The following is a 23,346-nucleotide window of genomic DNA, read 5'->3' on the forward strand; positions in this document are numbered from 1 at the left end:
GGGGTCAGAAGTGAACGAGTCCTGGTCGGCATCTGTTTGCGTGTTATCCGAATGTCTCATTTTGAGCCATTTACGTCTAGCTTTGAATTCTTCTACCGCGACACTCTCGTATAGACCACCCTGTTCAATGTCCACTATGAACATGTCTTGTAGTAATATCTTCTTAGGCGTGATCGTTACTTTTAGGTCGAAGTCTGACCGGGTGACATTGTCGGCCACATACACTTCGTTGGATTGTTGCATTACAATTCTTTCTCTTAACTTAGCGTATTGGTGGTAGTCCACTGGTCCACACATTTGGGTGCTGTACCACGCGTGAGGTTTCGCTTCGCTATCATGCTCATCTTGTGTACATCCAAATGTAAGAGAAACGACACAACCGGCCTTTCGCAATTGCTTGTTCAGTAGCGAGGGGAATGTCAGCTGTAGTCTCGCTTCCCACGAGCTAGCCACTGAATCGTCTCGTTTGCCTTGTAGTATTTTGTCCTTTTCGTTCCAAGCTTCCTTCGGGAAACACTGGCTTATGTACGAGTCTGGAGGGAGCGTTCGAATGAGAAAGCCGAATCGCCGCCGGACGCTATCCGAGATGGCCGCAGTGCTATTGTTTCTCATGTATATCTCTCTGGTAGATATGGTAGCAGGTAACGACGCCTCTGAGATCAAGGAAACGCGGGTATCCGTGTCTCGAAGATAGACATTTGCAGACAGATATCGCAATGGGATAATCACGATGCGATTAAAATCGTGTATAAGGTGGCATCGGAGGACCGCCCAGACTATGTCGGGACCAGTCAATATCATGACTGGTGAGCGCAGCGGTCGCATGGTCAAGCGATCGTCATCGTTGAGCTGCTGGGTTTCGAATAGCGGTAGCCATATACGTAGCCCTCGATGTGTCATGGTATAAGGGGGGACTGGAACGTCCGACGCGAAGGGTACCAGTTGGCTTGCTTCGCTGAAATCATCAGGGTCGTTCGCGAGTACGTCCAAAGATGTACCGGAGTGCGTACTTTCCCACGCAAAGAGCGTTTCGTCCTCTGATAGCTTCATGATCTCTTCCTGCAATCTTCTAAACGCCTTTACTTTTCCCTCGCCATACAACAATGGCATGTTGACATCGAATATTCCCAGGAGGGAATATGCAATGTCTTCAGGCCTTGTCGCACGTCTGCCTGCCGCCCAAGACATTCTCATACTGATGCTTGCGCTCTGTAGGCTCTGTCCCTCCAGGTACTCAGTGGGAACGCCCGTGATCTCCGAGATAGACTCAGCAAGACTAGTCTTGCTCCCGAATAGTTCCCAATTATTGGAGTAGAATTTCATACCATCCCGACCAGAAGAGTTGATGCTTCTTGGAGCGAGTAACTCCTGAAGCGTCCATGCTCGTTTGAACCATTTACTGCCGGCGAAATGTGCGGGCAATTCTGTGTCGGCGCCGATTCCAATCGTTTCTGAAGGCTTTAGTCTGGGAAGATAGGTGTCGGCAAGATAGGCATAGCATTGCGCAGAGTTCCTGTACCATGAGAACATGCTGTTGATAGCCTCCGAAAGCTCAGCACTGCTGCTTTTATCTATGCAACATGTGTCAATCCACGCATACTGATATCCATCTTCAATGGCAAGCTCGCACGTCTTTTGGAGCTTTTCAAAGCCTTTCTTCTTCCCAGCTTGTTCTAGATCGTCCAGGTCAGAGAATACGACTTCTTCGTCCTCCCAGCAGTGAGAAAGAATGGCATATGGCGGAATTTTGTTGAAGAAGGTCTTCAATTTCAAAGTACGTGTATTGAGGAGCCGCATCTTCAAGGTCGGATGTATGACTGCGTTCTGCAACTCGGCGCAATCGTGCGCTTGGAGCGCTGGAAGCGGATCGTTGAGTACCCAGCTGGCAGGCTGAAGTGAGGGGGCTAGGCTGTCGCCGCTGTAGGACAACCGAACAACCTTCTCATTGTAAAGAATCACACGTAGATCGACGGAATACTGAAGCTGAATCGCATAAGTTGATGAGCATAGAGGGCATGATGGTCACTGCTATGAGGAAGGTGGGGTAGGCTCGCAGGACACATGGTCCCAGCTCCGCCAAGGCTCTCGCTTCAAAACGCGCAAGATCCTTCCACCCAGCTTACAGCTCCCTCAATCTCTTTCTCACCAGTCACAGCAGCCTCGATCATGGCATGAGCCAGAGGGCTATGTACCGGCATTACTTCCTGTGCGATTAATGTATCGCGGATATACATGCGCATCCACCATGTCAAAACTAACAGCAGAACGCTTCGTGACACTGCACTAGCTCAAGTAAGTCAAAGTCCTCCTTTTTCCAGCATTTTCCCCATCTCAATATGATGATTACAATACAAATCACAAGTTTCAAGACGGATCGGAGAAGGTTTCACGGCCTTTATTGAATGAGTATTTCCTGTCTGATTAGAGATAACCCACGCCTGTCACGTAACCACACCGACTACAGTGCAAAATCGCTGACAAGTTTCATCAGGCCCATTACAGTCACTCAGCAAGAATAGTCTATAGAAATCCATAGCCATGTCATTCAATGGAATCCTGTTTCATCTTATAAAAGCCACATCCTTTCGCCGCGTACCCTTTCCATAACCAGACGCAAAGAACAGAGAATCGCAAGAGAAGCAGGCAGGTACTGTTGATTCTCATCTTGATTTTCATTTTACTGGTACATTTACACAACATCGACTAAAGGAAAAGCAAGATTGCGTCCGAAGTAAAAGAGAACGATACCAAGATGCAATTAATCCCTTTTAGCGCCGAGTCCAGATCCTTTCCACCCAATATACGTTCCCGCAATCGTTGTTGTCCTTACTCTGCCGGTTCCAACTCATCCGAGTTTGCGCCACGTTCAATACCATGTCCATTTCACTCGTGTAGGGAGGCTTAATCCTCAGCCATATTTACCGACGCTTTGTTAGTCCTGCCACTGCGACGAGGTGTACCGTCAGCGGTGGCAGCCTTCTTGGGTGCCTTCTTCTTTGCCGGCTCCTTCTTCTCCTTCTTCGGACGGCCGCCCTTCTTGGGAGTGGGCTTCGTCTCGGCTTCATCCTTGTCCTCATCCTTGTTCTCACCTTCGGCCTCAGGCTCGTCAGTCTTTGCCTTCTTTTCTGCAGGCTTCTCGTCGGCATCTGTGCCGTTGGTCTTATCCGCTGACTCCTCAGCCTTGCGCTTGTCGCCGGCCTGGGGTTCGTCGTCCTTGTCGTCGGCTGCAGGCTTGTCGTCGGACTTGTCTTTTGTCGCGTCGTTCTTGGCCTCTTCTTTTGACTCCTCCTTGGACTCTTCGGTCTTGGAGTCGCCGTTGGTTTGCGCCTCTTCCTTCTTCTCTTCACTGTCTGGCGCGTCCTTCATTTCCTCGTCCTTCTTCTCGGCTTCAGCAGGCTTGTCATCATCCTTCTTCTCCGACTTGTCCTCGGTCTTTTCCGACTCAGCTTCCTTGTCGCCTTCTTTGGAGTCGCCGTTAGCTTGTTCACCATTGGCACCGTCGGCCTTTTCGTCGATCTGGAGTTCGGAAGCGCGCTTCACGACATCGTTGCCAGAGCGCTCGACGTGGACAGCGGGATTTTCAGGTGAGGCGTTCTTCTTGATGGTGTTGCCTTTGTTTGATTCGATGGCGATCTCGCCTTGGTCCTTGACCTCGGCAACTTCACCGCCGGGCTGTCCTGAGCCCCAGTTCCATGAGACTGATGAATCGCACGTCAGCAATGATCTCCAGAATGATTTTTGAGGGCATGTTGGATGCGACTGAGAACGTAGCCACGCGCGGAGATCGGCAATCGTTGCGCTTGCTGGCGCGCAATGCGCCTGGCAAGAGGGTGGCAGGCGCAGCTACTATGTACACGAGGAAGTCTCGGATTGCAGAGGTAGGAGGAACGTACCCTTGTCTCCTTGTTGGATTTCAGTGTCAGTCATTGCGAGTGATGCAGCTCGGCAGGCGCAGGTGGTATGAGATGACGTTATGCTTCGCAAAGCAGCGTGGGAAGTCGCGAGGACGGTACAGGGAAGCAATTGGTGCGCGTAAAGCTCGGAAGGATAGTGTGATGGGTAGAGATGATGCGCAAGGCGTGGAAAGAGACGCGACGGGTTGTGTGGAAGAAACGAGAAGAATGGAAGCCGAGAACCTGAGTGCTGGGAAAGTGAGCTTGAAGATCGGAAGCTGCGGTCCTGAGGTTTGATTGGCCGCCCTGGCCCACAAACGTGCCTTCCCCATACAAGGTGGCTGGCAGATCGAGCCACGGCGTCATCTGCCGGCCTGTGCGTCGTTCGGCTATATTCTCGAAATACATCCTTGTCGATCGCTTCCTTCAGGATGAGGTGCAAGACGGCATCTCACGATACACAAAAGAAAGGCGTCAGAGATGGTATTGCGTCTTATTCGCGGTTGGATGTCGTGCACCTGCGTTTAAATCTTGCCTCCCATCACTTCCTGCAGCCTGTGGCTGTGTTCGTAGTCGAACGCCGTTACCAAAGCCACGAGATGGCTTGCTGCTGCGAGAACAACCAATACATGGAAGATCTGATGGCTTGAGCCCCAAATGTCGTATTTCCCGGGATTCCACTTCTCAGGTATCCTCGCCGCATAGATAGCTGCGCCAGCAATATACAGCGCGCCCTGCAGAAGAACCCAATCCAGCCCAATGCTCTTTCGCAAAGATTCAACCCCATACAGTCGAACGCCGTGCAGTACGGGAAACACGGCAGAAAGACCCATGAGCACAAACATGAGAGCTCGGAAAGGCCGCAAAGCAGGCGTGCGGAACTTGGGGTGTGTCGCTACGACGGACGTGCCAGCTGCCAGTGTCGTAATCATGGTCCAGTACGTTCTTCGCAACTCTGGTTCGCTGCCAAACGCGTAGTAAATAACCGGTATGAAGCTCCCCCAGATCAAGAACACAATGCCCAGGTAGTCGAGCTTGTTTCCGAATACAGCGACTTCGTAGGAGTGGTTTTGTATCGTGTGATAGGTCCCGCTCATACCTAGACATGCTACAGCGCCAGCAAAGTAGCAGCCAAATGCCAACACATCCTCTTGCGTAGCAGTCTCATATCGAGGTGCGAGTGTGCTGTATAGAGCGATTGAAGCTATGGCAGCCATCAAGGCGCCGACGAGATGTGTGTAGATGTTGACGGTTTCGTTGTGCAAATATCCTAGGCTCTTCCAGGATTTGATGTAGGAATTGGATTGCGCGCGGTATCCTGACTGAATATAGTGGTTGTCCTGCTGCCATGGAGCGAGCTCGTCCCATAGTAGTATCAACTTTTCTTCGACCTTTTTCTCTAGCTCTTTTCCGGTTTCCGCGGCCTTGGAGGTCGCTTTCTTGGTGGCTTCCATGTTACGAACAGTATGAGAGAAAATGGATAAGCAGAATGCAATGGAAAGACTTGCAGTACATGAAAGATTGCGGGGAGTTCCCATGTCATGAAGCGGCCTCGGAGAATGCGCGAACAACTTCAGGGACTACGCACAAACTATGCCGCGTCCGGCGAGGCTTGCGAGAACAACACGTCGCTTCATCAGGGCAGCGATCAACCGCTAGACACGTTGATGCACATCTGGACGCTTTGAATCCGGTGTCTCCCCATCGCGACGAGGATGGTCTGAGACGCGTCGAGCTCGGGTGTTGCCCCTCCTCCCACCTTCTCGCACCCCCCAGCGCGACTACTTTGACTGCCACCCACCTGGACACGATGGGTTTGAAATCTGTCCGGTGACCTACAGCCATGATAATCAAGGTCTTCGACATTACTTGACCTCCCATACCCTTCACCAGGACGCCCCAGCTCAACTACCAGCGCGATGAAGTCATCAGATCCCGCCCGGCCCAGCAGCCGTCGCGCAGCATCAGGTGCTTGGAACCGCTTGAAGCCGGTCCGCGAAGACATCTTGGAGACATACGGACTGCCTTCCAAGGGAGAGACACGGTACTTCTCCCTCTCGCCTTATATATCGAGGCACAATGGCTGACTTCACAGGCTCAATGACTTCAAAACACAAGAAGTCTACTTCAACCGCATCATAGAACGCTACATGAAACTGTGCGCCCTCAACCGTGACGAACTCGACCGTCTCTTCGTATCAGTCAGCGTCCCACAGTCCACATCCACAGACACAAAGTCAGCCGCGACCGCAAACTCCAAACTCACATCCTCCTTTTCCTCGCTCTCCCTCTCCAAACACGCGCCCCCAGAGCACCAACGCCCCAGCCGCCCGCCCCTCGCCTCTACCTCGACAAACACATCCACAACACACCAACACCACCCCATCCCCCAAAAAGCCTTCGCCCCCTCCATCAACGAACTAGCCACCGTCCTCGCCTCTCTGCGCAAACTCCGCGAAGCAATCACCGCCTCGAACCGCAGCGACGCCTTCGCCCTGCGCGCCTACACTTTCGCAATCCACGTCAGCATCCTCTGCCACGACTGGTCCTCGTACCTCCCCTCTCTCCTCTCCCTGCTCAACACAATACACCCACGGAACCCTTTGTCCCCGTCTACGCTACACGAATTCGTCGGGCTGCTGATCCTCGATCAAGCGTGTCGGCAGTCGGATTTCGCGGGCGCAAGAACGACGAAGTTGGCATATGGGTACAAGGATTGGAGGGTGGAGAAGGTGCTGAGGTGTCTTGTTGCGGACGACTATGTGGGGTTTTGGCGCGTGAGGCGGAGTGTGGATGGCTATCAGAGGAGTGTTATGGAGTGGGCTGATGGCGGGGTTAGAGTGCATGCGCTCAAATGTCTGGGCAAGGCGTATTTGAGTGCGGATAAGGGGTTTGTGGAGAGAGTTACAGAGAGGAGGTGGGAGGAGTTGGTTAGTGAAGGCGTGGGGTGGGAGTTGAGTGCAGATGGGGAGAAGGTGTTGATTAAAAAGCCAAAAGGGGCTTGAGGGAGAACTTTGATACCCGGTGCTTGTGTGACGGGGATGGAAGCACGGAGTGAGCATAGTTGGGGATGAAGCGTTGAATGGGGTATCATTAAGACTTTTGTATAAGACCATATCACTCGTCATCCATTTCCTCGTCGTCTTCGTCTCCCTCCTCTCCAGCATCGGCGGCGTCTTGCCAGACGTCATCATCCATATCGTACTCGTCCAAGTCATCCATCTCCTCATCCTCGTCCTCTTCGCCTTCGCCTTCGCCAGTCTCTCCCCTCGCAGCAGCCCTCTCCTTGCGCTTCTTCTCCACATTCTCCTTTTGTATGCGCCTTCGCTCCTCCTTCTCCTTGTTTCTTTGTGTCCACTTCTTCTCTAGTTCTTGCTCTTCCGCTTTGCTCTTCTTGATGTACTCGTGCCACATGATCCTGCCGCCGCAGACGTCCTCCTCGACCTTGGTTAGACGAAGCTTCATGCGAGGACCAAGCTCGACGAGCTTGACTGCACGCTTCTCGACACGAGGTTTTGAGCCTTTGGCACGTGCATGTGATGTCTCATCACCGGCTTTCAGCTTCTCCTTCTCGCGGTGGGACAAGACCTTTTGTCGCACAGGGGCTGTGACCTCTACCTCGTTGTCGGTATCTTGTTCAGTATCCGAGGCGGATGTGTAGCCAGCAGCTGAAGGGTCCAACATGTAATCAGCCACATCCTCGAGCTTGCCCAGGTTTGGCAGCGCGCTCTTCTTCTTCTCCTTGCTGCCAATGAGCTTCTCGGCTGCGTATAATCGTCGAATGGCCTTCGGTACGCCGGTGACTTTTGTCGTGATCGCGTAGTGTCGCAGACTGATCGTGACAGATCCACCCTCTTCGGAAGGAGGCTCACGGTTGAGCAGGAGGACGCGCTTGATCGAGTGCAGAGGTGTGGTATGCGGTTGGATGGGCGGGAACAAGCCCTGGAACATGTCTGTCACCAGCTTCTCCAAGTGCTTAGGCGGTGCCTTGTCGCCGAGTCTTTCCCTCTCCGAGTCGCTTGTGAGGAAGTTGTTCATCACCAGCAGTGGTGCGACCATGTAGTCGTTTGCGCCAGCTCGTGGGCGCCTCATAGACTTGATGATATCTTTGCAGAGACTGTAGTTCTCCACCCGGAAATGGAGGGTAGGTCCGCGGGGGACGCGGCATAGCCTGAGGTTGACGTTCCCGACTTCTGAGCGGGAAAAGAGGAGGAGGTGGCTAACACCGAGCGGCCCGCACATGACAAGGAAGTCCTTTTTGATTGTTAGCCCAAGTCATGCAGACAAATATCTGTGTCGTACCTTGAGCTTGTTCGCCCTCCGCTCCTTCAGTCGGATGGCAGTATCAGGTTCCAGGCAATGGCGTACATCGTTCACGAGGTCCGAGACAGACCTTCCTACCCTGAATTTCGTTAGCGACCAAGTCGACGCCTCGATGTGACCCGACCTACTCTTGCGCGCCGATACGAATGACCATGGATTTCGGAGTCCCTGCGATCGGCTTCTTGGAAAGCTCCTTGTCGCGTACCGACTGCTTCTTCCTCGCGGTTCCTCTTCCACGAGCCATTGCGAAGACTGGATTGCGTGCTGTCGACCTCGGTTATTAAATCAAAAAAGGGCTCCCTCTGTGAACCTCTAGTTCGAATGTGTATCGCACTGCTATGACTTGGAGGGCGGCGTGCTGGTGTTGTCGGACGAATGGTTTTGTCGCATGCAGTCGCAAACTAGAGCTGGCTGGCGCTCGAACTTTTAGGTGGGTCCGTCCCACTTTGCCAAGATTTCGACTTCTGTTGGCTCCGAGGCTTTGATTCCAAGAACACTGCGCACGACTTTTCTCAGCCTATCACAAACACCATGCCAGGAGTCACAAAGAGAAAGCTCCCACAAGACGCTGCCGCTGCGGCTGGCGCGTCTTCAAAGAAGGTGCGACCATGGAATGCGCCCGCGAAGAAAGTCCAGAAGAAGGCTGCACCACCGCCAGAGCCAGAGCCCAGCGATTCCGACCGAGACTCCACGGATAATGAAGAAGAAGAAGAAGAGAATGGAGCGGATGATAATGCTCCAGAAGAAGAAGCCTTACCCTCTACCAGCGTTGCCGAAGACGCACCGAAGAAGACCTTCCGAGACCTCGGAATCCGCGAAGAACTATGCGACACGGTAGAAACCCTCAACTACAAGAACCCGACTCCTATTCAAGAACAAGCCATACCTATCGCGCTCGAAGGCAGAGATGTGATTGGATTAGCCGAAACAGGTTCCGGAAAGACGGCGGCATTCGTCCTGCCCATACTACAGTCGCTGCTCGAGAAGCCTCAACCGCTCTTCGGACTGATTCTGGCACCTACCCGAGAATTGGCATACCAAATCGCACAGCAGGTAGACGCGCTAGGTAGCATCATCAACGTCAAGTGTGCGACGCTGGTGGGAGGTATGGATATGGTTCCTCAGGCTATCGCCCTCTCGAAGAGGCCGCACATCGTGGTGGCTACTCCGGGGCGTCTGCTCGACCATTTGGAGAACACCAAGGGCTTCTCGCTCAAGCAGTAAGTGTTGTCCACGAGAAGGATAACGAAACACCAGGCTAACCGAATCACAGCCTGAAATACATGGTGCTCGACGAAGCCGACCGTCTGCTCGACCTCGACTTTGGCCCAGTACTAGACAAGATTCTGAAAGTACTTCCCAGGGAAGGACGCCACACATACCTCTTCTCCGCCACTATGTCCTCCAAAGTAGAAAGTCTACAACGCGCAGCCTTGCAGAACCCGGTCCGTGTGAGCATCAGCAGCTCGTCACATCAAGTCGTCTCGACCCTCCTGCAACGATACATCTTCCTACCCTTCAAGTGGAAGGATCTGTACCTCATCCACCTCCTCAACGACAACATCGGCCACCCAACCATAATCTTCACGCGCACAGTCAACGAGACACAGCGCATATCCATTCTCCTCCGCACCCTTGGCTTCGGTGCCATCCCGCTACACGGTCAGCTGGGTCAATCCGCCCGTCTCGGTGCCCTCAACAAGTTCAAGTCAAAGAGTCGCGATATTCTCGTTGCTACCGATGTAGCAGCCCGTGGTCTCGATATCCCCGCCGTTGACCTCGTCGTCAACTTCGATTTGCCAAGCGATTCTCAAACCTACGTCCATCGTGTCGGTCGAACAGCCAGAGCCGGAAAGTCTGGTAAGGCTGTATCATTTGTCACACAATACGACCTTGAGATCTGGCTACGCATCGAGAATGCGCTTGGCAAGAAGATCCCGGAGGAGGTCATCAACAAGGACGAGGCGATGGTATATGCGGAGCGTGTTGGTGATGCACAGAGGATCGCTGTAAGGGAGATGAAGGATTACCATGAGCAGAGGGGTGGAAAGGGTGGTCGCGGCGGGCGAGGTGGAGGAAGAGGAGGCCGTGGCGGAGGCGCAAGAAGAGGACGCGATCAGATGGACACGGAGGAGGGCTGAGTGTCTAGGCGGCAGGCACAGGTGCGGCCTTTTTATGTTTCGGCGTTCTGGTCTCTTCGCGTATACCCTACGAGCTGCTTGATCCCCGACCTTGTCTTGGAGAAGATGGCACCCTTGGTCAGGACCGAAAAGTTTGCATGTTGTTTCAATGGGGATGTGAGTCGGCTACATTGTATAGACCTTTTTTTCGAATGCCGGGACCCTCGAATACGGTTCATCATGTCCTAGCTGCTCTTTCCTCTTCAGATCAAGTTACCTCACAGGGTGTTCTTTCCGTGATGGTGAGGAACTCACGACGAAGACGGCGCCCACTGCTTCTGTCTAGCTAACTTTGAATAACTTGATCAAAAATGATACGGCTTTGCATGTGAATGTCCTGCTCTTAATCCTATTTCCTCGACTGCTTAATCCCCAGCGCAATCAATACAGTTTCCTCCTGTTTCTTAAGGAAAGTGGGTTGAGGAATAACCTTCTGGAGAGGACTTCAGATGAATGTCCATGTCATGCAATCAATTGTCGTTCTCATATATGCTTGTGACGTTGTTCATCAGGATTCTGGGCTTGGAGGAAGCGTATTCGGCGAAGAAACCAGTCATAGTTGAAGATAACTATATAGCTACAACCTCCTAGATCGGCGTACCGCCATGTCCGTTTTCCATCTCTTTGCAAAGCTTACCCAGCTCCTCAATGACGACTTGATGGTCATCCCACTGCTTCAGTCCGCTCACAACAACTACCGCGACGGGTCCATCGCAGTTCTTGATGTAAATGGGCACACCACCACCATGAATTGCATAGTCTTTCGCCGTCTCGCCGAGTCCCATCTTGGCCTTGAACTTCTCCTCATCGCCCTCGAATTGGTTCTGCAGACGCCATGTGCTCGCGTTGAAGCGAATGACAGCTGCGCGTTTCCGGCTAACCCAGAAGTCGTTGTCTAGGGCGGTGCCAGAGTGTGTTACCTGCTTTGAGTTAATGACGCGTCTCTACACATTGAAGCCGCCTATCGACGACAATGTTAATCAGACTACTCACAGCGTGGAAAAGCACATGGCCTGGTGTGCTGATGGTAGAGATATCTACAACAGCTGGACGCTCAAAGGTGAGCAGGCGTGTGCGGAGGTTGTAACCGAGCTTGAACGCAATGCTAGAATCCCAGTATGGAAGCAGAGCGGCCTTCTCTTGCTTCTTGATAACCTCAACATCGCGGGGTGCTTCTGAGATGGCCACGTGCTGCGGGATCGAAATGTCGTCTGTCGCCATTCTGAATTCGGTCTGCAATGATAGCAAGATTGGTGTGCAGAGGTGATCAGGGGGTGTGCTTGTCGGGCTCAAGTAATGGCTGTTCTGGATGCAATGCGGCTGAGACAAGAGGGTATATTTGCCGCGATTTCATGTTGAGATGCCATGCCCATTTCAAGATCGCCGATGCCGTCCGTTGGCAGAGCTTTTCAGGAATTGTGGCTCTATCGGCACGCGGAGGCTTTCGCATTGTTGGCGCCAATTCCCCGCCATCATCGATCCTGCCGCAGAGCCGCGTCGCGTTTTACTTGCACACATTCGACACGTCTGTTGATCATCGCGATCTATCGCCTCCACATTTGCCGCATCAATATAGCAACGCGAACGTATGCTTCCCATGTAGCTTTGGGCGAAAAAAAAAACATAAGTCCAATGAGAATTGCGCGACGCGTTTTACGGGCGGTCACTACGCAACAGGGAGCTTGAGAAAGAGGCGGAAAGGACACCACGACCACCGAGACCATCGTGAACACCCACATAATCATCACAACCCCTATTCAGAGGGCTGAAACAGTACATGGGATATGAACGCAATCTGCCTCCGCGAGACGCTGACGTATAGGTCGATTGGTTTTGAACTGAGAGGTGTCGAGCGTCAGATTGGATATCTTACTCTCTCGGCATGAATTAATTCTGCATCTTACTGAAGACTGGTGAGGTGAGTGTTCTATGTCTCGTTCATGTTTTCGACTATAAGATGGAGAGAAACGCAGCGCCTCAAACACCAGATTATACACACACACATATTAGACAACGTCTCAGTCTTCGTTTCTATACATTGTGCTTTTTGCAATACCCCCAGACCTTGCTTCCTTGACTGCGCTGTACACGACAATTGAACGTCTCTTTATCCGATTCGCTGTAGATTTCCCCGCTTCGCCAAGGCATCCGTCATGGTTTATATCTCACACGTCATTCTGGCAGCGATTGCGGCCTTCTTTACACATCTATCTGTTAGGGCCGCTGAGTCCCAACCAGTCGTTCGTCTTCATCAGAAAATGGGCTTAAACAATCGAACAGGAGCAGAGGCAGCGGTCTCCAACGATTCTTTCAACCTTGGGGTTAAACGATCACGCGATTCGGTAGCTGCCTTGAAGCAAGATAATACCAAAAACGAAGCATGCGACGTGGAATCAGATGGCAATCCTTCAGTACAGACTGTATCAAAGGATTCCAGCAAACCTGTTAAGAAAGACGATGATATCCCGAGACCTTATCTAGCCAGCACGGTAGACGGCATAACTCGAGCTCAGTACGAGGAGTCTTCGAAGAAGCCACCACTTGGTGACAAGGAGGGCGATATAATCGCCTTCGAAGCAATCGAATGGGTCTCTTGTCAATATCTAAACCTTACTGGTGCTGAAGCCGCTATCGTCCGTGAGAACCCTATCATAGCATGGGCCGAGCCGATCACTGAAGAGGCTGGTGAGGCGCTCGTCATCCCTCATCACGGCAACACGAATACATGATACATCAGGGCCACCCTGCCTCCGTCACTCAATGAGAGAGAGGATAGTGCAGCTCATCTCAGGTTACTTTCTGCCGGGAACCAGAAGCACGATCTGGTACAGCTACCGAAACCGGTCTCGTTGCATACCTCTTCAACATGCCTGAACTACGCAGCAATTGGCGCAAGGGCAGTGTACCGGCAGACATGAAGGCGTTCTTGTTGAAAAATGCCGATGTCGGAAAGACAACCCATTCAACAGCGATGAGTATATGGCTTTAGATATATAAGGCGCTAAAGAAAAGTCACAGCGACTATAGAAGAAGTTAAGGTTTCTTTTGGTGTTTGAAATAGAGTAAAGTATGTGAATGTAAGGGACAGGATTCTCCACGTGGAAAGACAAGGGCTTTGTCCAGAGCTCGCTTACAGCCATGTGCTGGTGACGTCAGCTAGCTTGTCTTCCCGTCACATTGCGCAAAACGTCCTTAAACCTAGTCTTCTAAACAACTCCTTTGCTGTCCCCTAACGTGTTTTGGTCTCATCCTTTCATGCGACGGAAGATCTGTTTAGCTCGGCGGATGATGCTCCGATCGCCGAGTGTACCTAGGTACATCGACCCCGGACTCTGCGGGGACTCCGCACCGGCGACATTCTTTTGGTGCTATTTCCGCGCCTTTTCAACGTCTTCGAATCGCAAAGATCAAACTAGTCTAGAGACGGCGTTACTGATCCAATTGCGGCACGATCTGGAGATGACATGCTCCGGTGGCGCTGTAGATCGTACAGGGCCCTGGGGCTATCATCGTCAGTATAAGAACTGGACACTTGGCGCAATGTTTAGCAGATAAATCCGCCCGTTCCTGAACCAGCTCGTTGGTAAAAGTTGAAAGGGCTGATCACTAGCAATCATCATGAAGCTCCAATCGTCATTACCGTACCTTCTCAGCTTCGGCATCGCAGTCTCGGCACTACCACAGAGCCTGACCGAGAGACCGAGAGGTGCAGCAGTTTCACGCGCAACCGTGCCAACAATCTGGGTAGCCGGCGACTCTACAACTGCACCCGATGGTGGACACAATGGAACGGAAGGTTGGGGACAGTACCTCCAGTACTCATTCGGCACCAACGCCCGTGTAAACAACTCTGCTTATGCCGGTCGATCCGCGCGCTCCGTACGTCTCCTCCTTTTTTGGAACAGAAGATCAAGGAAACTAGGCTAACCCACAGCAAATACAGTTCACACGCGAAGGTCGTTTCGAGAGAATAGCGCAAGCAATCCAACCCGGAGACTGGGTGGTTATCGAATTTGGCATCAACGACGCACCAACACTCACGAATGGCTCGACGAGCACAACGGGAGACAAAGGCCGACCATCTTGCCCCGGTGTAGGCGATGAGACATGCACAGTGGTTTTCAAGTAAGTTGGCCAATTAGTAGCATCGATCTGCCACAACAACTAATCTCCGTGTCCACGCAATAGCAACGTTACAGAAACTGTGTACACATTCCCCCACTACATCAAAACTGCAGCATCCACTTTCCTGAACCTAGGCGCATCTGGCATCATTGTCGCGGAGCAGCTACCAACTAACGTTTGGGAATCTGGTACTTATACGTACAAGTCTACGAGATTTGCCTACTACAACATGTTGTCTGTTCTCGAACTCGGCGGTCCAGCAGCGCATGTGTACTTTGTGCAACATGGAAGCTACGCCGCACAAGCACAGAAGCTGCTTGGCAAGGAGGTAGTGGATAAGCAGTATCAGATGGATCACACGCATACGGCGCCGTTTTTGGCAGATGTGGTATGTATTTTTTTCCTTCCCCGTCATCTCCACCATCGAAACTTCTGCCATGCTTTCGCTTTCTTCTCCCGACATCACCCACTGGTTCGGGTGTTTTGGTAAAGGTTCAAGTTTTTTTTACTGACAAATGTAACAGCATAGCCAGGCATTTGTACTCGGCTTGAAGTGTGGGTCCAGTCCATTGGCGGGGTTGGTTGTCAACGCGACGGCGAGGATTGAGATGGAGAGGGGAAGCTGCTTGCCGGCTAATGCCACGCTGCCAATCTAAGTGCTAAGTCGGTTCTTGTGTGTCTGGCAAATTTTGGAGGACAACATGTGTAGTATCCATAGTGTTTTGAGAAGAATTGGAGAAGCCGGGCGCACTGCTCTCATAATAGTAGTAACTGAGCCTTTTGTGTTTGGCCGAACACATAATCAATTTTATGATCGCTTTGAGAAGATTCAGAGAAGATAAGTGCTCTTGCACATTGCCATTGACCGGTCTTTAGAGTTCACTGAAACATCGATCGTAGATCTTGGTAGTTTTGGTCGTGAAGCGAGAGGGCATTTAATGATTCCGGAGAAAGAAGAAGAAACAGATCATGTAATGAAAAGTTTTAGCTTTTTGAGTTCTGGACTTATACTCTGAGTGTATAAAAGACATGGAGTCTGCGTGGAGATAAATACACGAGTGACTTTTTGTACGGTTTCCGAAGGCTCAGGAGACGAAGAGCGCGCAACTCCCATCATTGTGTTCTCGATCCTTTTGGGAAAAACATCCGGCGCAACTCCAAAGTTTGTGTTTTTTTGTAATGTAATGAGCTCTCTTGTGTTGACAAGAGGCAGAACAGGAGAAGAGCAGAGGAACCATCGCAAGACTGATCACTGATTGTGAGAGTTTTGGGCGCACTCTTGGAGACTGGTAGGCTGGAAGGGGAAGTAGGAGGATGAGCTAGTTTTATATAGCGGAAAAGAGGCGGATCACAGATTGAGACGCTTTGGATGAGGCGAGCGGAAATCTCTCATGTTAAATGGTGAGAGTTAATTTGGTTCTGGATCCCAGACAACATGGAAATATATTCGTTTGCTTTTGATGGCGCAGGGAGCATCAACTGTTGAGTTTTTGCAAAAGGGCGGCCAGACAGAGGCGGCCATGGCCATGGTTTGGTTCATTTTTGAAGAATGAACTGACTGTTTGAAATATCGGAGTGAGAGTCGGATTCATGGAACAGTGAGCCTTTTATATGCAAAGACTAGCGCAGATGAAGATACAGTGCTCCAGCAACCATATGCATCACCACGAGCATAGCATGAACTTTTTTGATGATGACAAATTGGTATCATTACGCATTACTATCAGCCATCTCCTCATCTCCACTATCATACAATCACTACTTGATCTAATTACATGGCTCATAGGCCTCATCCACTAGATTTACGATCCAACAATGCTGCAGTAGCATCATCCGTCTCCTAATCCGTTGCTACACTAGCGAACAGATTTAACCCGCCTGGTACAGACCGAGAGCGACAACGTGGGGGTTGATCATGCTCAAGTTGAAAGGAGTAAGGAACGGGTCGGCATCAGTCAGAGCAACGAACATGGTGTCGTTGACAGCTGGGTCGCCCTGGTAGACCTCACCGGCGGGCTGGTAAGTGTAACCAGTGTTGTTGCCAGTGATCTCAAGAGGAGTGTAGGTCAGGTTGAGTTGCGAGACCCAGGCGACGAAGGCAGGGGCGCCAGCAGTAGTGTCGGTGATGTACGAGTTGTTGGGGCCGACAGCTTTGCCGGGGTTTTCCCAGGTAAGGTTGACGAGCTTTCCAGGGAAGGAGAGGGGCTCGGAACGGTTGCGGGCAATGGCAGGGCCGCAAGAGTAGCCGGGGTGCTCGGTGCCGTTGATGTTTACACAGCTCTCATCAGCAGGGATGGTAGAATCGGCAGGGTCAGCGACACGGTCACCAGCAACCTCATGGGGCTTGGTGTCGTTGGGCGAGAAGCGGTTGGGGTTGGGCTGGTTGTCGATGAACAGAGCCGGAAAGTTTTGCCATGCGAGACGGGTGGTGTTCTCGGGGCAAGAGCTGATGTAGGGAGCGAGGTAAGTCCACTGCCATGACTGGGGGATACCAGTCTCGAACCATACGGGCATAGGAGGAAGGCCGAGCATCTGGCGGAAAGAGATTTGCTGGCGAGACTCGGTAGCAATGGACTGAGACAGGAGGTTGGCAACCTCGCGAGCGTCCATGTGGGCAAGGAAACCCCAGACACCAGACTCACCGAAGCGAGTAAGCTTCATGTTCCAGTCGATGAACTCGCGGACAGTGCGGTAGGGGTAGTTGTAGGTGCACTGGGGAGGAGCAGTCTCGCCAAGCATGTTGGTAAGGAGGGTGGCATGGCCAGTCTCCTGGATAGCCATGAAGGCAATGTAGGCGCGGTCCTCAGCAGTGAGACCAGCGTCTAGGAATTCCTGCTCGGAAAAGATGGCAAGACCGTTGTTGAACGAGTCAAGCTCGATCCATTCCTGGTAGAGACCAAGGGTGATGGACTCGTAGTCGAAGTCGCTGTTTACCATGTAGCGGGGCTCAGTACCGTTGGTACCAGCACCACCTGCTGGCATGTAGGGAATGGGCATGGGGTCCTGGGGCATGCCGTTGGTGTTGTAGTAGGTAGCCGTGGGATTAGGACCGAGAGGAGGAATGACGGTACCAATGGTGGTAGGCGCCTTAGCAGCTCCTGTGGTGGTAGGAGTACCCTCGTAAGGTCCGTGGCTGGTGGCGCCAGTGACATCTGAGCTCCTTCGAGGAGGAGCTGAGCCAGGTGCGGTGGGGATGGCTGCGACCTGGGAGTCAGGACCGAAAACCGAAGCGGGAGTTTCAGCTGGCATGAAGGTGACAGAGAAGCTAGCATCAGCGTCGGTGTAGCCGGGGACGTCAGGTGCGCTGAAGCCGCCCTGGGGAGCAGGAGCGGCAGCAGCAAGAGCTGCGAGCATCGAGGTGGTGAAGAAGCTCTTGGTCAACATCTTGAAGTAGATTGTCGGTTCAAAGTGTTGTGCGGCTCCAACAATGGGCGGCGTGTGTAATGGTTATATACACACATTGAGCACCAGTGACTGCATCACGTCGACGCCATTCCTACCGATTTCGAATCGATGACTACAGGCGAACTCGCCCGAATAGGTTTAACAGCTATGATTTCATGACTTAACGGATACGGCAGTGCAGGCCGCAGTTATCGAAAAGTCGGCCACGACATGGGAATCTCGGACTGGCATCGGAAAGTCGCAGCGAGCGAATCAGAAGTTGCGCTGCTGAGGTTTGCCTGCTCAAATCTCTTCAATGCCTGTGCCATTTCCTGGGCGCTGCGTGAACGCGTGCACACAGGGATTGCGTTTTCGTCGATTTGCCGCGTGCAGACAGTGTGACGACGTGATGACATGGTGGAAATGTTTAGGTTTTGAGCCGCTAGTACACCCGCCCCACAATAGATCAACCGCCACGACTAACAAACCGGGTTCCTTCCAAGGCTTCTCACATGTCGCCAGTGCTCTTGGAGAGTAGCTTAACGCTTAAGCTTACACCCGGACCTACGTTTGTTGCTGAGAAATGGAACGCATTCTCGACTTGTCGACACTCGCCTCCGCGGAACGGCAGCCTCGCGTGGCCACCCCAGTAATTCAAATGGCATAGTCGCCTCAGACCCCGGGTAAACATTAACATCTGCAGGTACCGAAGCAGGCAAATCTCCGCTTGGCTGTTCACCGATGTGGTCGTGGGAGCGCTCTCCACATACCCTGGAGCGCGCGGGTCAAGGGCGTTGAAAGCCTGCCCCGAAAAAAATAACGTGCATCTGCGAGATGGACAGGGAATATGAGAATTTCCGATGCAACTTGCACATCTGCCCCTTACTTAAGCAATCGCCGATGACGTTGGATCTACGCAACTCCGCCGATGTTTGACGAACAGCCAACATCATGGTGCCACGCAGGATGATTATTGGAGAGCCGCGTCTAAACTACGCAAGGTGTCGTCTTTAGAACGGCATATTATGAGCTTTGATGCTACAGGTGAATTGTCATTATTTGCTGATTCAATTATTTCGCGCGCGACATCGGACCCCAGTTCTCCCTTGGAGCGAGCTGGTACCGGACGTATTTGCCCCTGTCGTGATCTTTGCCAAGCTTCTCGTCAAAGTTGACTTCGAACTTGGTGTTGAGGTAAGCTGGAAGATCTTTCGCGGATGCTGTAGCCGGCACATCACTGCTGTCTTGTGCGTTATTTTGCGCTTCAGGCGCCGGATTGGCCGGTACTTGAGCAGGTGCTGTACCGGCATTCGACGTTTTTGTATATCCACTCGCGCTTGATTTGGCTAATATGGCATGGCCTGCGCTTCCTGACTTGGGCAGATTTTTCAGCGGCGCTCTCTGCCGCACCCATTCGAGCATAATGTGCCAGATGTCACTCCACGACGCGTCCGTTTTGATAGAGCCCGGTTTGCAATGGCTCATGGTCACTCTGAACCCCGCATGCCGTAGCGCACCGCGGATTGCCGCCAACGGCGGTGCAGAGCAGTGAACTATCTTCGCTACCGAACTGGGAATGAAAAAGAACGGGTGATGGTCTATCTCTGCAGGATCAGACTTTGGAATGAGGGGATCCAAGACTTGAGTCTTTTGGGTCCCGTTTGACTTGTCCAACTTGGTGCCAAATGTGATCTCCTCGAGAGCTGTGTGGAGCATTCCTTCTATGCGATCCATGGTTGGGTACGTCTCACGGTCAACTTCATTAAGCTGCGCTAGTACTCTTTCGATGAATCCGACATTATGCAGCGGCCCGCCGTACATTGGTCCTGACAGGTGGGTCTTGTGACCGCAATGCTCGCAATGTTGGTCCGCGGATGGCCCCTGAGCGAAGCCATGCTTGTACATGGGTTCGCCGTTCTTATTTTTTGTGACCTTGTTGCGTGCGAGGAATTGCGTAGTCCATGCACCGCAGCCGCTTTCACAGTGGTAAACGAGCATGGTTTTCCCGGCGAGCAACTTGACATCGGTGGGGGCTTTTCGCACCCTTACAAACACTCGGAGGTAGTAGTCGATGGAGAGGGACAGCAGCGGCTCTATAGCCATGCCGTATCGAGCAGCCGAAGATGCGATGGCATGCAGGACTAGACGAAGTCCACCTTCATGGCAAGGCTCACCCTTGAACGGCAGTCCGCCGTACTGCGAATAAGTCTTCTCGAGGTAGCCGTGCGATGCAAAGATGGCAGAGTCAGTGCACGTTACGCACAGTAGTCCGTCGTCGTTGACAGCTTGGATGGCCGAATCGATAAAGGGAGCGGCGGTGCCATATGGATCAAGATCGATGGCATCATGACCCTTCCTGTCACAGAAACTGTACATGTAGGCTATAGCATTGCCTGTATTGGCCGTGATTGTGTCTTCGAGCTTGTTGTGCTTGATGTTGAGCTTGATGGAGTCGACGGCATTCTGCGACATGTCGTTCGCCGTGACAGCGGTCGCAAAGGGAATCTCCTTGGCATATCGCAGGGCACGAAGACCAGTCGCAGATAGGGCGTCTAGAATGCTGAAGGGTGGTCTCCAGGGTGTTCGTCCGCCATTGGTGCCAGCAGCCTCTTCCTCGGCTGCAGCATCGTCCAGTTCCTGCTCATTGTTACGGTTTTGCCATGTTCTCTGCTTCTTGAGAGGGGCAGTGCCCTCGCCGTTGTCTTCCTCTGCAAGCTTCCTCTTGTTGGATGCTGCGTCATCTGCTCCAGAAGCAGCAGCGGCCTCCCCATTGCCTCCATTGACTCCATTTGTAGCCTCTTGGGCCTCGCGCTCTTTTTGCATGCGCTCTCGCCTCCGCTCGTTCTTCTTCCTGAACTGCTCATGCTTCTTCAGTTTTCGCTGTATCGAGTCTTGGCCAAACGTCTTGATCGCAAGCACGCTTAAGTCGCGGTTGAACTGCTGGATGGGGTTGTAGAAGACCTGTTGCTTCTGGGTTTCCTCCTTGGACAGCTTGGGGTCAGTCGACGTGGGGATGCCTTGCGGGACAAGGATATGCGCCAGGCCTTCCTTGATGGTGGTGTAGTTTTTCCCCTCGTGGCTGACGTGCTGCCCGGCTTGCGGCGTCGCATCGATGGTCTGCGCGCCTGCATCGGTCATTTGGACGTCGGACGAGGCCATGGTGAGGGAGGTGTGGAATGCGCGTGGGAAAGAGCTACCGCTGGCGCATGCTCTGCGGGGGGGATTTGGAAGGAGCCGAGGTGCGCGTAGACAGCGTATCGAGGCTGTGATGGCGGCCAGATTGAAGGTCGCGCTCGAGCTGAGTGCAAGACGAGAGAGGATTGTGGCTTGTGCAGAGAGTGACGGCGCATCCACGGTCGATGTCGCGTCGAGCTCCAAAATTTTGGCTTCGGACTTGAGCTTAATTTTAGCGTCATCGCGCGACCCCTTCCCTCCATGCTTCCCCGCGCACACCATCACTATCAAAGCCCACATGACAAGCATGTGAAAACATGCATGCTGCGACTCTGCAGCGTTGACACACAGTGTGGCACAATCAATGCTTCCGGACAATGTTTTGACAAGCCATGTCGAGAACATGCATTGGCAGCTCACACAGACCAATGGGTAAGTGGCTGCCTGGAGGAAGGCTGAGACTCGTGCGCCGTCTCACCGGCCCCTCGACGCCTCAAACACGACGCGGCATCGTCGTTCCTTTTCCTTTCTCACCCAGCCCTCTCAACATCATCTCTCACATTTGATTTTGTCATATCTGGATATTCGCTCTCGGTATCGCTTCGCATCTGCTAGTACATCATCATGGGTAGACCGTCCGATCCCCCACCCAGCTACCGCGACGACCCAGAAGCAGTCTCCCTCCACACCACCCCCGACGACTACACTTACGATGACGCGCCAGAAATTCCCGCTCTCCCTCCCTCCTATACCGACAGCGAAGCTGGACATGGCGTCACCACCACACCAGACATTCCCATCCGCCACGTCCCACCACCCACCACACGAACCAACCACAACAACCCATCCTTCAAACACGGCAAACCCGTCGTGACCTCCACTATAAACGTCCTAGAACCAAAGTACGACACCGACCCCTCTGAACTCGAATCTGCCATCCACTCCTTTGCAAAAGTCGCCCCTGTCCCTCTCATCTACATAATGGGCACGCACCAGGAAACAGTCAAGAAGGGCGATAAGAAGGAGACCCGGCATATTACTGACTTCCGACTTGTCATAAACCTACAACGCTACCTTCGCCCCAATTTCGACGATAGAGACACTTCAACAATGTTTCTCACGACTGTCGAAAACAGCGAGAAAACGCATCGCGGTACCATCTTCAAATGCAGGGCCTCGGGGTCTACACAAGATATTGAAGTCGGCAGTGCGCCGCAACCGGGGTTGACGGAATGGTGCCATAGATATTGTGCTTCGCCCCGAGCTCTCCGGATTTTCCGGCTGCGGCGCGTGGTAACGGGGTTAGACGAACAGTATCTCAAAAACAGGCTTGAGGGAATCATTAGGTCAACGAATTATCGTGGGAATATCGCCATCACGTTTCCTGTTGAAGACAAGCATGTCGACTTCTATACAAGCTCCAAGGTCAACGCTTGGAGGCTCAAGACGTGGGTGTGTTGGGTCTTCTACTTAACGTTCTTGTGGATCTTCAGCTGGCCGGTGCTGTTCTTTGCGACGAAGAAATATGCTGTCGTCAAGGCTCAGTGGCCATTCTCGACAGTTGATAGTCAGAGGATCAAAGAGTATACGACAATTAGTGAGGAGGAGTGGGTGAGCAAGTGGCAGGTGGCGATTAGGCGGCTGGTGCTTGATCGTTACGAGGGCGAGGCGAGTGAGGAGATGATGAGAGGCGTCATGGAGAGGGACGCCGATCCGCCTATGCCGGGCACGATTCAGACGGGGCATGCGGGTGTGGACGGCGCACTGGGGTTTTTGAGCGAGGGAATTAGGGTTGCGAGGGCGCTTTCGGGCGGTGAGGACTTGGGGAGAGGGACGCAAGGCGGATGGGGGTACGATTCGTAAGTGTCGCAAAGGTGAGGAATAAGTCGGAGTATTTTCATGGCCTGGTTTCTGATGCTTGTTGGCATTTTGTAGTCGCCATCATCGTTTAGCATCTTTCTCCTTCTATACTACTTCGTGCATTTCACTGTCTTCCACCCACCGTCCTCATTCTGGAATCCGCTACTGCCACTCCCAAGCCTCCTCCACCACCCACTCAAAATCATGAAACTTGACCACCGCACCAACACCCAGCACCTCAGGCCGAAATGCAACCGCACAAGGCAAAAACCCATCACCAATCCTAACACTTCTCTTCCACTTCTCCACCTCACTCTCTCCACTTTCCCCATCCATCCATTCCCACCGCTCGACCGTCGTCTTCTCCCCCGCCATCATAATCCCCTGACAATACTGCCCCAACCTAA

At 52.6% G+C, this 23,346-nt stretch overlaps 10 protein-coding genes across 10 annotated transcripts; 4 read left to right on the forward strand and 6 right to left on the reverse strand.

The window, feature by feature from the left end:
- Positions 1–2,901: 2,901 nt before the first annotated feature.
- Positions 2,902–3,927, reverse strand: ACET3X_000161 (uncharacterized protein; the record flags this gene model as incomplete). The annotated part of the gene is made up of 2 exons (XM_069446908.1): positions 2,902–3,698; positions 3,894–3,927. The coding sequence occupies 2 exons, from the start codon at positions 3,925–3,927 to the stop codon at positions 2,902–2,904; spliced, it is 831 nt and encodes a 276-aa protein (XP_069310403.1).
- A 490-nt stretch (positions 3,928–4,417) lies between these two features.
- ACET3X_000162 (uncharacterized protein) lies at positions 4,418–5,347 on the reverse strand (the record flags this gene model as incomplete). The annotated part of the gene is made up of 1 exon (XM_069446919.1): positions 4,418–5,347. One exon carries the CDS (start codon positions 5,345–5,347, stop codon positions 4,418–4,420), a length of 930 nt encoding a protein of 309 aa, XP_069310404.1.
- A 465-nt stretch (positions 5,348–5,812) lies between these two features.
- Positions 5,813–6,898, forward strand: ACET3X_000163 (uncharacterized protein; the record flags this gene model as incomplete). Its single annotated transcript, XM_069446930.1, has 2 exons — positions 5,813–5,937; positions 5,989–6,898. The coding sequence occupies 2 exons, from the start codon at positions 5,813–5,815 to the stop codon at positions 6,896–6,898; spliced, it is 1,035 nt and encodes a 344-aa protein (XP_069310405.1).
- A 112-nt stretch (positions 6,899–7,010) lies between these two features.
- On the reverse strand, positions 7,011–8,460 carry ACET3X_000164 (uncharacterized protein; the record flags this gene model as incomplete). Its single annotated transcript, XM_069446941.1, has 3 exons — positions 7,011–8,147; positions 8,196–8,295; positions 8,345–8,460. The coding sequence occupies 3 exons, from the start codon at positions 8,458–8,460 to the stop codon at positions 7,011–7,013; spliced, it is 1,353 nt and encodes a 450-aa protein (XP_069310406.1).
- Positions 8,461–8,747: 287 nt separating this feature from the next.
- On the forward strand, positions 8,748–10,357 carry ACET3X_000165 (uncharacterized protein; the record flags this gene model as incomplete). The annotated part of the gene is made up of 2 exons (XM_069446952.1): positions 8,748–9,436; positions 9,490–10,357. The coding sequence occupies 2 exons, from the start codon at positions 8,748–8,750 to the stop codon at positions 10,355–10,357; spliced, it is 1,557 nt and encodes a 518-aa protein (XP_069310407.1).
- A 626-nt stretch (positions 10,358–10,983) lies between these two features.
- Positions 10,984–11,617, reverse strand: ACET3X_000166 (uncharacterized protein; the record flags this gene model as incomplete). The annotated part of the gene is made up of 2 exons (XM_069446962.1): positions 10,984–11,316; positions 11,390–11,617. The coding sequence occupies 2 exons, from the start codon at positions 11,615–11,617 to the stop codon at positions 10,984–10,986; spliced, it is 561 nt and encodes a 186-aa protein (XP_069310408.1).
- Positions 11,618–11,902: 285 nt separating this feature from the next.
- ACET3X_000167 (uncharacterized protein) lies at positions 11,903–15,307 on the forward strand. Its single transcript, XM_069446973.1, has 5 exons — positions 11,903–12,314; positions 12,677–14,275; positions 14,340–14,521; positions 14,585–14,909; positions 15,046–15,307. Exons 2-5 carry the CDS (start codon positions 14,015–14,017, stop codon positions 15,175–15,177), a joined length of 900 nt encoding a protein of 299 aa, XP_069310409.1. The 5' UTR covers positions 11,903–12,314; positions 12,677–14,014; the 3' UTR covers positions 15,178–15,307.
- Positions 15,308–16,390: 1,083 nt separating this feature from the next.
- ACET3X_000168 (uncharacterized protein) lies at positions 16,391–17,905 on the reverse strand (the record flags this gene model as incomplete). Its single annotated transcript, XM_069446984.1, has 1 exon — positions 16,391–17,905. One exon carries the CDS (start codon positions 17,903–17,905, stop codon positions 16,391–16,393), a length of 1,515 nt encoding a protein of 504 aa, XP_069310410.1.
- Positions 17,906–18,976: 1,071 nt separating this feature from the next.
- ACET3X_000169 (uncharacterized protein) lies at positions 18,977–21,064 on the reverse strand (the record flags this gene model as incomplete). The annotated part of the gene is made up of 1 exon (XM_069446994.1): positions 18,977–21,064. The coding sequence occupies one exon, from the start codon at positions 21,062–21,064 to the stop codon at positions 18,977–18,979; it is 2,088 nt and encodes a 695-aa protein (XP_069310411.1).
- Positions 21,065–21,591: 527 nt separating this feature from the next.
- On the forward strand, positions 21,592–23,060 carry ACET3X_000170 (uncharacterized protein). The gene has a single exon (XM_069447006.1). The coding sequence runs from the start codon at positions 21,704–21,706 to the stop codon at positions 22,940–22,942; it is 1,239 nt and encodes a 412-aa protein (XP_069310412.1). The 5' UTR covers positions 21,592–21,703; the 3' UTR covers positions 22,943–23,060.
- The last annotated feature ends 286 nt before the right edge of the window (positions 23,061–23,346 follow it).

This window comes from Alternaria dauci, chromosome 1 (genome assembly GCF_042100115.1).
Source record: "Alternaria dauci strain A2016 chromosome 1, whole genome shotgun sequence".
Taxonomy (NCBI): Eukaryota; Fungi; Ascomycota; class Dothideomycetes; order Pleosporales; family Pleosporaceae; genus Alternaria; species Alternaria dauci.

Excerpts from the sequence above, each read along its gene's own strand:
- ACET3X_000167 (XM_069446973.1), top strand. The coding sequence starts at position 14,015 with ATGAAGCTCCAATCGTCATTACCGTACCTTCTCAGCTTCGGCATCGCA. Across the intron at positions 14,522-14,584 it reads ACATGCACAGTGGTTTTCAA|CAACGTTACAGAAACTGTGT; the intron begins GTAAGTTGGCCA and ends TCCACGCAATAG. Across the intron at positions 14,910-15,045 it reads CGCCGTTTTTGGCAGATGTG|CATAGCCAGGCATTTGTACT; the intron begins GTATGTATTTTT and ends CAAATGTAACAG.
- ACET3X_000170 (XM_069447006.1), top strand. The coding sequence starts at position 21,704 with ATGGGTAGACCGTCCGATCCCCCACCCAGCTACCGCGACGACCCAGAA.